Source organism: Amblyomma maculatum, chromosome 9 (genome assembly GCF_055883805.1).
Source record: "Amblyomma maculatum isolate TAMU_Amacu chromosome 9, ASM5588380v1, whole genome shotgun sequence".
Taxonomy (NCBI): Eukaryota; Metazoa; Arthropoda; class Arachnida; order Ixodida; family Ixodidae; genus Amblyomma; species Amblyomma maculatum.
This window is the reverse complement of record NC_139352.1, coordinates 35,204,363-35,219,599: the sequence shown is the minus strand read 5'-3', so window position 1 is coordinate 35,219,599 and position 15,237 is coordinate 35,204,363. Positions and strand designations below refer to the sequence as shown.

The following is a 15,237-nucleotide window of genomic DNA, read 5'->3' as shown; positions in this document are numbered from 1 at the left end:
TAGCGAAAAACTCTTGCGCCGTTATTTCGGCCCCTACCGTGTTCTTCGACGCGTCAGTGAACTGGACTATGAAGTCGTTCCGCACGAGGAACCAGAGCCCCGGCGTCCCAAGCGTTCTGAAGTGGTCCACGTGGTCCGCTTGAAGCCTTTTCATGCCAGATAGCGGCCCCTTTTACTCTGTCCCTCTTTCAATATAGCATCGGGACGATGTTTTTCGCACGGGGGGGCTAATGTAGCATGCGTTGACGACAAAGAAGCGCAGAAGTGTGAGAGGAAGAAGTGTGCTAACCTCGAGCCTGAACTCTGACGCTGTTCGTAGAACCTTTGCCACGCCTTGGACCTCGGACGCAACTGTAAAGGTCGCTGTTTACGCGACAATATATTGAACTCTCTTAGGCAGGGCACACTTGAAGGTAATAGATTTGAGCTGAAAATTTTCTATTTTAACACTGCAACTGTTTTAAGTGCAACCATACCAAGCTCAATAAAAATGAAAGTTCCCATTCTTCACTTCTAGAAACAAAATTATTTAAATCTAATGACACTGCAAATGTGTATTTAACTTTGCTTAGGCTCGGAAAGTTGTAAAATGATGCTTATCAAATGAGAAAGTTCAATGTATATAAGGTGCAATAACAAAACAACATACCGAATGAAAAGAAACCACCTGGGTGTAGTCCTCACCGAAGAAGGCACACAGTAGTTCGAGTACAAAATAATGCCGTGGAACCGGCTGTCCTTCTTCGTCCATAGCAGATGTCACCTTCTCGAGCAATGTGCGCATCCCACTCTTTGACAGTTTAAACATGTAGTCAACAATTCTCCGCCCTTTCTGTGTCAGTCCAAGGACAAATGTCTCACAAAAAGGGAGACCGACTAGAGTGCTCAAGTGGTTGAAAAAGTGTGACTCCTCAAGGAGATATGGCCATAGCTCCCGCATGTTCTTCGCGGTTAGCTTCTTTTCATTAATATCCTTGCGCTGCAATGGGTATGTGTCGGCCATGAGCTTCAAGATTTCAGCTTTGCAATATGGACTGGTCTCTAGAAGCAGGCACCTTTTTTCAGCGAGGCTCTCCCAGGTTTCTGGATGGCAGTCGGGCTGCCAAGCAACACAGCCATATGAGTCCATTGAACCCCTGAACCTCTTTGCTGGAAGCTGAACTTCCTCCGACAGATCGTTGCTTTCTCGCTTGGTACTGCGGTAGGGTCGTAGCCTGTTCTCAAGGAACGTAGCCAATTGGCGAGACAATGAGGCAGTGCCGTCGCCAATGAGATCCCCAGCTGACGTCAGGTCTGCAAACGACTGCGGGTATTTCCATGTCACCAACCGTGTTATATGTTTTACTGTTACTATCCCAGGTGACGGATCGTGCTTTGCTATTGATGTCCCAATTATCTTTACTAGCTGGCGCCTCATCCGTGGACTTGGCCTTCTTTTGTTTTCACAATCTCTCAACAGTTCAGCAGGAAATTCAGCCCAATTGATTTGGAAGTCCTGCAGCCAATTCTGGGAGGTTTTTGGCCTAACTGAGACAACAGAATGCACAGCCGATGTTGATGTCTCTTCTTGCGGCAGACCGACGAACTGCACAGCTGATGTTGATGCATCTCCCTGCAGCAGACCGACAGACCGCACAGCCAATGTTGACGCCGCTGCCTGCGCCAGACTGACAGACTGCACAGCCGATGTTGATGCCTGCGCCAGACTGACAGACCGCACAGCTGATGCTGATGCCTCTGCCTGCGCCAGACTTGAGCTAATGCTATTAGAGGGCTCATGAAATGAGTAGGTCTTCAGTCCCTTCAAAAGCTTCCGAATGTAAAACAGCTTCAGATGTGGTTTCAGATCTTCGGCTTCGAGGTAAACAAGGTCTTTTCCACGCTCATAACCTTCCGACTTTAAATAGTGAACTACACTAGCAAGTTCTTCCTCGGGAATTTCAGGGACGAGTCTTCGTATTACCCATGCCACTGACTCCATTTTCTGCCAAAGGAAGCAAAAAATATCAGTGATGTAAAATTATTTACTTGCTTTCTGCACATAGGCACACAAATCATGTCCAAATTGCCAAATTTCTCACATGTAGAACACAAAATCAACATCCTGGGTCACAGTTACGACATGGATGCATAAGCATACACATTCAATGCGCTCATATGCGAGAACTGTTCACATCTTACACACTCGATCCTCGTTTGTGAATGCAACTAATTTAAGACCTCTGCTGCGGCATTCCTTGATTGTTCAAGGGGTGCCAATAAATGAAATGCTTCTTTCAATTAACACACAACATGCAATCTTCGCTCCTCTTAAGCTACCATGTCCATAATCCAGATGACAGAGCCAGCTTCAAAATTGGCACCCCTCTATGTTAGGCAAAGGCAAGTACTAAAATACTGAATGAACTGCATGCACAAATTTGGCACCTACAATATCTGACTGAAGTACAAAGTGGTTTTCTTGGGCCATTTCTATACCACATGTCAGTTTTTATTTATGTTGTTTTCCTTTAATGCCCCAGTGAGGGCGCTGTAGGTACTGTACATAAATAAATAAATTAATAAATAATATGTCATGAGAATCGCACGATGTCAGTTAGCAAACGTATGACTGCAAGGCATTGCGAGACTAGTCGAATTTTACTCCTGTTCAATCATGGTGTCCCCGGTCAGCCATGCTCACTTGGATGCAATGCATATCCCGTGAGCACAGTGCATCCATTGAATGTGAGTTGTTAACGAAGTCCTCTTTCTTAACTTCGCACTAGTAACAGAAGTAGATCGACGTAGAAATGTTTCCCGTGAAACCATCAATTCCATGGCTTCCCAAACTGTCACCCAAAATAGAAGCCAAGGCCCATTTAAAATTGTCGCTATCCCTCTGAAATTCTGCTGTCTTCAAGATCCTTACGTTCACTGGCAACAGCTACCACAGCATCATGACCTAGTTTCACGAGAATTGGCTTGTAGAACCTTTTTATACTAATGTCACTGGGACTGTCAAAAATCTTTACTATATCAGGGTCTTTACTATATCAGTTGTTGGTGATGACATTGTCCCGAAGATGCTGTCTGGTAATTAATTGCTTAAATACGAAACACGACTTGTTGCTTAATGAAAAAAAAAAAAAAAAAATCTCCCATAACACCTTCCATCTCTCTCTTATCGTCTCTTCATGCCATTTTCTTTTTTCAGTTACAAGATTTTTTGTTCATACCTTGTGGAAGTACCTCTCAAGCATAAGGGCAACATGGCTACGAATACAATCAAGTTTGATTTCATGGGAAAACAAAAGCCTTGCACAAACATGGGGTCATCTCCGCTGCTTCTGTTTTTTAAAAGGCACTAGATGAGGAACACGCACTGTAGTCATACGCTGCAAAACTGCACACGGCGCGCCTCCATTTCTTGCCACCGCTGACTCGTTCTTTGTGCTGCACAGTGCTGCGAATGTTCGGCCCGTTTTTTCCTTCGTACCTTCCCTATTTCTTGCTCCACTTTTACTCTCTTTTACTTTCCGAATGGACCAAACCGCCTTCTTTACATGTTTGTAGGAAGTTTTACTTGATTTTCCTATGCGCTATATGGTTTCCCTCACGGTTCCAAAGTCTACGTAAAGCCTGCTTCTCCTGACTACTGCTTGGCCTGGTGGTAAAGCCACTTGAAAAAAAAAAAAAAAACTGTCGATGCTAATTTTTTTTTAGAAAAAAAAAAAATTTGCCTCACAATCCTGGGTAACATGTGTGCGGCCATGTCATTTTATGGGAAGTTGTCACTGTGGCTGGACGTACTCTATTATAACCGATTTTTGCCAAAAATGTCTTTCTTATAAAGGGGGAAAATGTAGTCATTTATGAAAGAGGAAGTAGGGCTTCAGTTTTACTTTAATATATTCGAGTTTTTACTATGCTGAAGCTTACTATAGCAGGGTTCTACTGTAAGGCTATCACTAAGTGAACATTATAAAACCTTTGTACAGGAAAGATTCCACAGAGCTAACAAATACAAACTCACAACTAGACACACAGAGGACAGGCGCAGACTCCAACTTTTTTCAAAACGACAACAAAATGAAACTTCCTCTTCAAAATGACAAGTGAAACATTTTTGACCATGCTCAAACAAATGCTCCCACACCGTGGGCAAGGTATGTATTCACACACATCTGCCAAACTGGCCGATGTGTGAATGATCGGGCTGCAGAGCACAAGCGTTTTCCGACAAACAGTTCAAATTCACATCTACTCGCCCACTGCCAATCGTGCAATTTCAAGCCAAAGTGTGAAACAAAGTTCACAGAAATTAGGATTTTAAGCAGGAGCAGGGACACTCTCACCCATGAGTTGCTTGAAGCCTCTTATATAAAAAGGCTGGGATCGGAATGCATCAGTGACACCTCAGTATCACTATTTAGTAGAAAAGCCATCTTAATTTTGCTTGGATAAGGAAGGCCTAACGTGACATACATACCTTCCGACGGTCGGTGTGGAGCATTTGTTTTTTTTTTACATGGTCGAAAATGTTTCATTTTTTGTCATTTTGAACAAGTTTCATTTTGTTGTTTCAAAAAAGAATTCTGAGTCAGCACCTGTCTTATGTGCGTCTATTTGTGAGTTTGTTAGTGCTGTGGAATCTTTCCTTTTCTGTGAAATGCACACACACTTGGATTTACTTTTCCTTTGTAAAGGAATGCAATGAAAGATTAGCAATGTTGTAATACATGCTTATGACTCTAAGCTTCTTTTTCGCTGATCCAAAAGGGTTTGATACCTCAAATGCATCCTGGAATAGCAGCAGCTGAACAGCATTGCTGTTCTGATTAAGGTAAGCAGACTATCTGCAAGGGGTTTCAGTGCTATACCTCAAGACATTCTTGACCACTGCTTGCCGTAAGCAGACCAGCAAGAGACAGCTTAATTGGCATATAGTGAAAACTTCATTCCTGAACTTAAGCTTAACTGGCTCTACCATTTTAAATTCTCTTTGGTAAATGTCTTGTCTCTGCTGCAGGATGCCCGCTTTCCTACTGTGCTACACTTTGACTTACAAATACGTTCTTGCCATAACAGCGACTTAAATGGGATGCCGAAAACTTCGCATTGAAACATTTTTTTTGAGCAAGTTGGTGCATCTTGGACTTAGGAAATGTAACAGCGCAAAGGCACACAACCACCAAACACACGGGAGCGTGACGTGACACAAGCATGTGACTCTCCTGTGTGACGTCACGCTCTCATGTGTCCTGTGGTTGCAAGACTTTGCGCTGTTACGTTTATGCAACCACCAGACACACTAAAACATGACGTGACACAAGTGCGACGCTTGCATCACGTCACGCTCTCCCGTGTCTTGTGGTCGCAAGCCTATGTGCTGTTACGTTTCCTAAATCCAGGCTTGCAAAACAACATGCTGTGGCAACATCAGAAGAAAAAATTTTCTGCTTCATGTCATATGATTAACAACACCCTTTTTCATTCAAAGGGAACTGAGAGTTGCAAAATGTGGGGGGACTAGCAAAAGCATCTCTAGCTGAACAGTACGGATGATACTACTCTGAATAAATACTACAAGAGACATGACACATAGCACTCTAGAATGACTTGCATCTTTTACAACACTTTTGGCCGACACATAGAACATTAGCACATTGAGGATATTCATACAAATTTAGCAGTGCATCTCATACTTGTATAAATTATGCAAGGGAGCCTGGCAAACATCAAAATAAAGCATTAAAATACCGCAGTAGTTCCAGAGACATCGGGTGCAGAGGTATGTGCGTACCTGGGTCTTCTGTGCCGATGGTGCGATGTCTGTGACAGCTGGACTTGGAGTGGTTGCAGCAGATTTCAAGGCTGTGCATGATTCAAGTTATTAGTTCAAAAACTTCTCTAAAGGATCTTACTGAAATTTTTATATTGTTCTAAACCCATTTAGAGATATTTTTAAGGTCACTGGTACTGACGAGTCAAGGTCAAATACTATTACAAAAATATTCAGTTTCAATGATACGAAAACTGGAAGAAAATAAACGTATTACAGAAATTTAATAAGTGAAATAAGGAGATATGAAATGAACGTGAAAATAGGCAGAGACAAAAGGACAAAGCAAAGCAATATTATGACATCCAATAACAACTCAGAGCAGGCATCACAGAGACACAGCTATGCAGACATCAACAGTGTCTTCCATTATGACCCAGGCTATGATGAGAACGCCGCAGTGGAAAACTGCAGTGCTTTGGTAACTTTGACCACCTGAGGTTCCCCAACGTGCGCTAAAGTTGCACAGTGTGTGGGCGCCTCGCTTTTCCCCAACACCGAAAAGCAGCCGCCGCGGTCAGGTTTGAACCCCCTTTTCAGTTGGGCCCAGCAGTCGAGGGCCCTAATCACTGGGCCACCGCGGAGTGCTACGCAAGAAAAGAGGCAGCACCTGTCTCCACAAGTTTATTGTGGCCAGAGAAGAATGAGAGGAAGGGCAGCAATTCGAACACTGCATGGGCTCAGGCTGGGCCGAAGGATGAGCTGCTTCGCCCGGGCTCAGGCCTAAAGTTGTGGGCTTGGGTCGGGCTCAGGCCCATACATAGAAGGCCGACGTCCGGATTTTTATCCATTATAGAGTGAACAATACTTAGAGTGTTACAGCAGTAACACATATGAAATAAAGGCACGAAATGAAGGCAGATGAAATCAAGACCAAGAGCCTGCTCTCGCACTGAATGTGCCAAGCGAGCTTCCTTACTGCAACTGTTCAATCCATCAATGACAATGACAAGTTGGAACTGAAGAACCCAGGGATAGCCACCAGCCACCCCCCCCCCCCCCCCCCGCACAGAAAAAAGGTGATATTAGTGAAGAAACTGTGAGCAGGAGTGTGAGGCTGGGAAACAACAAAAGTATGCCGAGCTAGGTAGTATTTGTTATCGATCAAGGGGCGAACGGCACTAATGCGCTGCAGCCTTAAGTGAGGTCGAATCCTTGTGTTCGTATGCTAAATTACTCCAAAACACTTTTGATGATGCCTTTCTCACTCAACAGTTTCCTAATTTGCATGAACGTCTGCTGAAATAAAGAAAGTTGTGAAATTACTACACCCATACACACCACGATATAAGCATGGCCTTTTGCTTTTGGTCTCTGAAAAATGACCAGTTCTGCCATGAATTCAATCCATCAAATTGTGTTCATTCTAAAGAAAAGGAAGACTTTTACTGGCAGCAATGAAACTTTAATAATTAAGACACTTCGGGCTGAAAAATATGACTGATCAGTAATGTTCAGGGAACGCGAAGTATAGTTAATATGCGTGTATGCAACCTTATTCGTTTGTCTCTTGGAACTTTTGAGTTCCTGTGAATATATATATATATATATAATTTCTGCACATCTACGAGGCCATATATATATATAATTTCTGCGCATCTACGAGGCCACAGTCCAAAAAGTCGGTCAGGCGAATGCAACTCGTTATCACTTCTCATTGTGCATAAAAAACAAACTTATCTCTTGTAGTGGTAATGCAATCTGAGCTTCTTTGTCGGCCAGTTATTTTTGCATAAGAGTTACTGTGCCACTGTGAGAATGAGCCCAGCCCACTCCAAGCCTTGCATGACGGGTAGGGCCCAGGCTTGAAGCTGTGGGCCTGAGCCAGGCTTGGGCCGCTGTTCAGCGGCAACAGCTCAGCAAGATGGGATGACAGACCGGGTTCGTGCCTAACCGCATATAATCATGCATGGTTGCTCTTCGGTCAGGCGAAGTACAATATATAATATGTATAATGCCTGCAATTTTTCACATTCTCTCCTATTCCCGATGTGAGCTTGGATGAAATGTGTGCATCGCTCTATGGTCTTGCAGATAGGGCCTCATGTGACTGATCCAGTGCCCCTGTCATTTTGTAAAGCGGCCAGAACACAATGTGCCCCTCCCTTATAGCTGCTCACAGCGTAAAGTTTTTATAATGTTAAGGAAGCTTAATTATGACCATGCTTATGCACTGTGATGGCTGGTTAGTGGGAAAACGAGCCCTACAGCCCCACTACTTGTAGAGTAGTATTGCCCACAAATCTTAACTGTCTCATGCACAAACTATGGAAAAATAAAAGTAAGCAGACGTGCTCGTCAAAGCGCAGCAGGTAAATGCATTTGCATGCAGAAGCGGTGTCACAGCAGGAAGAAACAACCATTGCCTCCAAAAAAAACCCCGTGCAACGTATATGTTGCAAAATGCAAATATGATGCAGCGGTAAAAAAAAAGAAAAAGGATGCGTGTCAAAGCTACTTAAGGATTAAGACCATACAAAACAGTCAAGATTTGTACAATAATTTCAGGAAGCAAGCCGTACCCCACATACAAAAAATATAATGTGAGCTCATGCACAATCGCAGGATGTGTAGAGAATAAGGTGGGCCATATTATTCACAATGGTAGCAAATTAAAAAAATTGTCTTAGTACTGCGTTACATGTGAAAATAAATGGGTAAGATCATCACATGGCACTGTCCCCCTATGGATTGAATAGCGCCGAGCCAAGGTGATCTTCAAAACACAAGTGGTCTTTTTACAGTTCCATTATGGTGCTGGCATGCCCTCGATTGCTGCTTGCAAACGACACTTCGGTGCAAACGCTTTTGAAGAGATAGCTTCAGTATGCAAGGTGAAGCCAAGGTTACCATATGCTTCCGATGACCTTCAAAAAGCTTCGAGGTCAAGTTTGAGCTTAAGCCACAACCCACTTCGGGTAGCTATGTTCCCACTAAACATGAAGGTCAAGGTCAGTAAAGGTCAACTGGTGTGGGAAGTATTTAATGAATGAGCAGCTGCATGGTGTGCTACATAACCGCTGACGTCAATATCAAGTATACATAGAGAGCCGGAGCTATCGTTTCACACTCAGTTTAACCGCAGCCAATTTTAGAAGCTCATGCTGCAGCACTTTTGCTTGACAGCCATATGTGTCAGTTTCGTCATCAGCTGTGTTAAGAAGCGCGACAGAAATTTACGACAGAAACAGCACTGCAACCAGGCAGCACCTTCAAGCCGAGCCTCAAAAGCTTTGTAATGAAGAAATACATCTAATGTAATGCATGACATCAGATATTGACATCACAATTAGTGTGGAGTTGCAAACTCTGTTACCCCGTAAAGCTGGCGTGCGCAATAACTTTGTGCGCATAGCATTTAAGCATTTGCAGACTACACACATAATTTGTGCACGAAAAACAGGAAATAGCTATTAAATTTCGAAGCAGATGATACAGCTTTCTATTAATTGCTACAGTTTATTGTTGCAAGTCGGAAAGTCAGAAGCACGCTGTCACATGTACAAATCTAAGAAAAAAAAATTGTTTCAAATGATGCACGGCCTGGCCCGCAGCATTGCATGGCTGTCACGTTTAGACTCGAGTGAGAATATGGTGTACAGACTTCAGCGTGGCAGATGCCAGAGTAGATGTATCTGCTCATTTCGAATACCTGGGGTTCCTTAACATGCCCAGACATCACGACCCAGCACATGGGTTGTGATGCCTTTCATGTTTTAAGACACGGCTGGTACAGATTGCTTTGAAGCCACAGGTGCTCCAACGGCTCAGATGCCCTTACTACAACACACTCGATGTCACAGGAGCAGCAGTGACCGGCACTGCACACTTCGATGAAGGCAAAACACAACAGGCCTGTATACCAACAGTGACCAAAACACTGCACAATTTGATAGAAAGAACACGCAACGAATTTGCGTACTGCGCAATACCAGCCCATGCTAATGAACCTTGGGGTCAAGATTATTCCGGGCCTTCAAATAGGGCATCCCTCATAGCCTGAGTCACTTTGGGACATGAAAAAAACCATAAACCAAACCGATCAACTTTGCAAACAAACTCGCCTACAAAAAAGCAGATAGCAAAATACGATGAATGCTAGCAGACATTTTGCTGTGGTCATGTGGAACACAATATAAGTGCACATCTCCCGCATTCACAGATGCATGTTTCAGAATTGAATGAGCATGTACTTGTGCTCAGCAGATGTGCTTGTACCTTGCTCCATAATGCCTCAGGAAGCTTTCCCCAAGTATAGTAAACATGTAGTACACCTACCGTAATCAAATGTACTTGGTCCGAGACTGCAGCTCCATGTGCGTGGGCCCTTGAACTCGAAGCCTCGCCGTCTTTGTCCAACGCACAACATAAAATAGTGCGACAACACAAACAAGCCTGTGAAACCGCCGAGAAGGACGAAAAAGACATCAAGTGCTCTCGCATTCTACTTTGCGTGCAGGTGGTGCCCGGAACGGCACAACACGCAGCCTGATCACGATAGGTGATGGATTGTACAATTTGTATGAGGTACTAGGTTTGAACCCCGGTGCCGCTGGGTACCCACTGGTTTTCAATGGGTACAATATTTACCCCGGCCTGGTGCTCGGCTCTTCTGGGGTCAAACACTTGGGAAAGGGGTCATTGACCAAAAAAGGGCCACATATGGGCTTCTGCCACATGAGGCAGACTTATGGCTGTCCGATGGCGGAATGAATCACTGACTCATTGGTGCAACATTGGATACAATCGGTTTACAAAGTTGCCTAGCCAACTTTCTTTGGCTCAGAGGTTTTTGTGAAAGCTGTGTGGCAATGGTTCTCAGCCATGGATGTGTAAGGGACCCCTTGTGGATGACACCTTGCGACAAAAGGGGGGGAGGGGGGTGTGCATCTTGTACAGACTTCTGCCATAGTTACAGGAGCAGGTCACGGAAGTGGGATGGAGTCAAGTTAAACTAGGCTCTAATAACACGCACTTGATAAGCCAGCAAACCTGCAGAGAAAGCGAGGAAGAGGTGATGCGTCGGCGCTGGTATGCCTGCTGCCAGAACGGATTTGACCCCTCCCAACTCATGCCGCTCCGCTCGTGGGACACCCGAGACATTAAAGCTCCATCCAGCAGTGCAGCCGGAGCTCGAGTTTAACAGCAGCTGGCATCAACAAACACCGTAGATGCTCACTCTCTCCTTTTTTTTTGTGCACGGTCTCTTTCTGCACACCTGTTGCATTTCTTTTGGTTTGAGAAACTGTAAAGTCAGTTTTGAACGTCCGTGCTTTTAGCTCAAAAAACAGCATCTAGCCAGGCCACAGCTATTGCTCGACCTTTTTGTTTTGCACTCATAGGTTTTGAAGATGAAAGACAGGATACTTTACAGTCACAAAACAAAGTCAAAAAGAGCTAATGGGAAATATCCCCTGACTAGCAAAAGTTTGTAGCAGAGGACTTGTATCCACCTGGGCACAGCTTTTACCAGTGGTTGCGGTTTAAATATAGGATTTCTTTTCGAAGAAGGAAGCCTCGAGAGAAAACATGGTTTACGTTTCGTTTCTAAGGTTTGAGGTCAGAAAACAGCTGTGGCTACGACAGATGCCATAGTGGAGGGCTCCAGAAATTTCGACCACCTGGAGTTCTTTACCATGCACTGGCATAGCCCATTACGCGGCTGCTACGGCCAAGATTTGATCGTGTGCCCTTGGGATTAGCAGCCAAGCACCCCAACAACAATGGTGGGGCCCAAAAGGGTGCGACGTGGGAAGTGTGGTGGGGAGGGTAGAGGACTGCTAATATTTTGAACATTTCTCTATCCCTGAAACTGCTGGTGTGATATGAACTACAGTCAAGTGCCACTTCCAAAGTAATTACTACAGTTACGGTTTAAGCCTAAGGCTTCTCCAACTCAACAGTTACCTTCATGCTTGCTTAGCGAGGGACAGCAAGCTAAATAATCAATAACTATGCAATTCTTTATCACCTCCTTTTTAGCAAAATGGTAACATTTTGCATATTTTTGCACTTCTCATATGCATGGGGTTACGAAAGATGTGATATTCAGCTTAGCAATCGGTTTCTCAAGCATGATGTCAGCACCGTCCACCTCCTCCGATATAAACAGAAATGTTTCAGTACATCCCTCGCGCTCTTTGAGGAATTCAACCTTTTGCGGTCACCCATTTCCTTACTCTACTTTGCCCTGGACCCCTAGTAGGTAACCCCAGCTATGCCCATATATGGACCCTCGCCTAGTACAAACAAGTTTTACAAAGCAGCTGAAATGTGCACTGTAGTCTGAACCAAGCTGTGCGTCACTTTGCCTGCTGCTTTGCACATTACTTTTTTCAAATGCTCCCGTCTCGTCACATCAAGATCCTGCAAATCCGTCACATCAAAATCCACCGAAGTTCCCGTCACATCAAAATCTTGCTAAAATTTCCTGACTGTCAAAACAGCTGGCGCTGGACAGGGGTAACAGAAGTTAGTCAGGTTGGTGGTGATCATGATGATGGAACCACGGCACATTTTCACAACAGGCTCCACCATGCAACATGTCATTTCCTTGGTAATTTGATTTGAATGCATTTTGTTAACATAGTTACGAGAATCATTATTTGAGAATTGCAACCCCCGCAGGGAATGGACAGTGACCACTGTTTCCAAACACTAATTGCACATAGGCATGCAAAATTCTCACACCAAAGGAAAAAACAACATAGCATTGAATTAGCACCACAGAAACTTACTTGCAGGCATCCTAAATTTTCACAAATAAGGAGAGGCATTGTGGCATATTTTGCATAACTTGAATTACATTGGTCATTTCCTAATTTGACATGCATGCATTTTTTAGTTCGTGTTTTGTTTTTTAGTAAGTTCACATCAAGCTTTTCTTTCATGTTATGTATAATCTTTATGTGAAATTATATTTCTATGCGAAAGACCAACTAAATACAGTAAAATCTCATTAGTTTGACCTCCGTTAATTTAGAAGCACATTCCCAGCCAACACTTATGTAAGTGTATGATGCCGGACGGTCATTAATTCGAACAATAGACAGACTTGCTCCAGTCAATTAGGAGAGGATCGCATCGAGGTACCTCACTGAACCTCAGTTGCATAAAAAATGAAGTCCATGAACTTTGTGCGAGTTGTGGCAGGCACGACAGCCAGAAGTTCTCCATTTCCAAAACGCAGCTCAGTTCCAGTTTTGGTTTAGATGTTATGGGGTTTAACATCCCAAAGTGACTCGGACTATGAGAGACGCCATAGTGGAAGGCTCTGGAAATTTTAACCAACTGGTGTTCTTTAATGTGCACACACATTGCACAGCACACGGGCATTTGCTTTTTGCCTCCATCCAAAAATGTGGCCACCGCGGCCAGGAAGTCACACAGTTTTGGTTTCACTTTAACTTCAGGCTATCTCGCAGCTGTGATCAAGAGCGCACTTTGGCCAGTCGCAGTGTTGTGGATGCTACTCAGCGTTTCCCTGTTTTTAGTTTAAAATGGAGTGGGTTGCGTGCATCCATGTGCTGTTTACAGTACGCTGAAACTTCGCGAATTGGTCATTCGTACTACACCGAACGCTTCCCACACTACGCTTCACCGCATCGGCTGTGCCGTAAAACACCCTCAGTAAATTGTGGCTGTTTCGTGAAGCAGCAGCACTGCAACTGCGTTGCACCGTAAAAAAGGATAACGGAGACCCTCGTAGATCCGCCTTTTGCGCGAGTTTCCTGCGCATGTGCGAAGTTGTAGCGGCGACTGATGGAAACACATTGGACGACGTCGACGGCATTTCTCGGCGCCGCCAGTGCACGGGGGCTGGCGGCACCGGGCGGGACGGTGACCGTCACAGGCTTGGCAAAGCAATGCCAACCACATCTGCCGCGTACGATTGCCACTCTCTAAGCGTGCCGAGATGCAAGACGCGGTTTTTCAGGTTTCCTTCGGCGAGCCGAGACCAACAACGATGTGAAGCTTGAAATAGGGCCACCAAGCGTCAAGATGTGAATGGCCGACCATAGCAACCGACTGCGTACTCTCGACTGTGCGAAAAACACTTCGTTACAGGTATGTATGCACTTAAAGGAAATGTGCATGATGAAAAGAATCTACCGGAGTTTGCACCAAGCCTGTAACCCACCAGTGATAGCCACAATGAGCATTTGTTCGGCACGTCTGATGGCGATGTATTTTGTCGTTTATTTTCTTAATGTGCGAAGGGGCCGGGTAACGCAGATATCACAGGTGGCTGTGTGCGTTACACCATAATATTTAGCATGTTTTATCGCGACTGCCGCCTGACTAAAAATAAAATAAATAAAAATGGCCGTTTGTTGTGATACACCGCCGTTCGCGAGCCGAGTGGTTGAGGTGGTCATGAGGCTCGCGAAGGGCAGTGCATTAAAACACAGTATCTTTTTTCTTGTTAGTCAGGCGGCAGTCACGATAAAACATGCTAAATATTATGGCCTAGCGCACACAGCGGCCTGTGATATCTAAGCTACCTAGCCCTTTCGCACATAAAGAAAAGAAACGACAAAATACATCGCCTTCAGGCCCCGGCGCAACTAAAGCAATCACGCACCGAAGAAATCCTCATTGCAGCTATCACTGGTGCGCTACAGGCTGGGTGCAAACTCCAGTAGGTACTTTTCATCGTGCATATTTCCTTTAGATGCATGCATACCTGTAGTATGTGCGTTTTTGATGCTCGAAGCATATGATGCACTTGACACTCTTGCACAACGCACAGTACTTTTTTTAAAATTAAAGGCTCGCCTTCGTGCACGCCAAAGCATTCGGAATTTGTTCCTTTGGTGTACGCAATTAGATGCACTACGTTAGGGAGCTTGATAATCGTTGTCTACGTCCAACCGTCTGCAACGGCAAGGAAACCGCCCGGCACAATAAATGAGTCTCCTGGAGGGTTCATGCTCGTTCACTTGCAGAGTGGATCGCTCTGGACGTAGAACAGGGTTGGTTCTTGACTGAGATGCGCATCCGATATGTAGGAGATGCACATGTGTCACCAAGTCGTTGATTCTGCAGAAATCGCGGCGGAGGCAGAAAGGTTGTGGATCCTTTCACAACAGAATGACCATTCTCTGTGCACCGAAAACCTTTTCACCACTGCGACCACATCCGTTCTGACTCCTGAGGGCAGTAACCGGCTACAGCGCTGAATCATCCGTTGCCAGAAAAATGCCGTGCATTTCCTGCAGATGTGCATTCCGGCAGGGACAATGCCCTTTTCAGGGGGTGTGTATAAGTGACTCTCTGCCGAGCTTCGTAGATGAAATCCTATAGCTGCATGCTTGTAGATGACGCGAGGAAGAAGCGACGCCCATTGCACCATGCCGGCGCTGCGGTGACCGCATTGTGCTTGGTAACTCGACACCCCACACACATGCGCC

General features: G+C 44.8%; 1 protein-coding gene across 5 annotated transcripts in view; it reads right to left on the bottom strand.

The window, feature by feature from the left end:
* LOC146178826 (uncharacterized) overlaps positions 1–15,237 on the bottom strand; it is a 76,274-nt gene that overhangs the window by 17,434 nt on the left and 43,603 nt on the right. For 4 of the 5 annotated variants that reach the window (XR_014700659.1, XM_084578573.1, XM_084578572.1 and 1 more), the window contains exons 3-4: positions 5,786–5,856; positions 650–1,984 (exon numbers count right to left, since the gene is read on the bottom strand). Coding sequence is in view for 4 of the 5 variants with exons in the window: in XM_084578573.1 (XP_084434699.1) it covers positions 650–1,984; positions 5,786–5,856 (1,406 nt within the window). In the remaining variant the exon portion in view is untranslated. Of the gene's footprint in view, positions 1–649; positions 1,985–5,785; positions 5,857–10,102; positions 10,174–15,237 lie in introns of all 5 variants that reach the window. The other variant, XM_084578571.1, reaches the window with a different exon arrangement.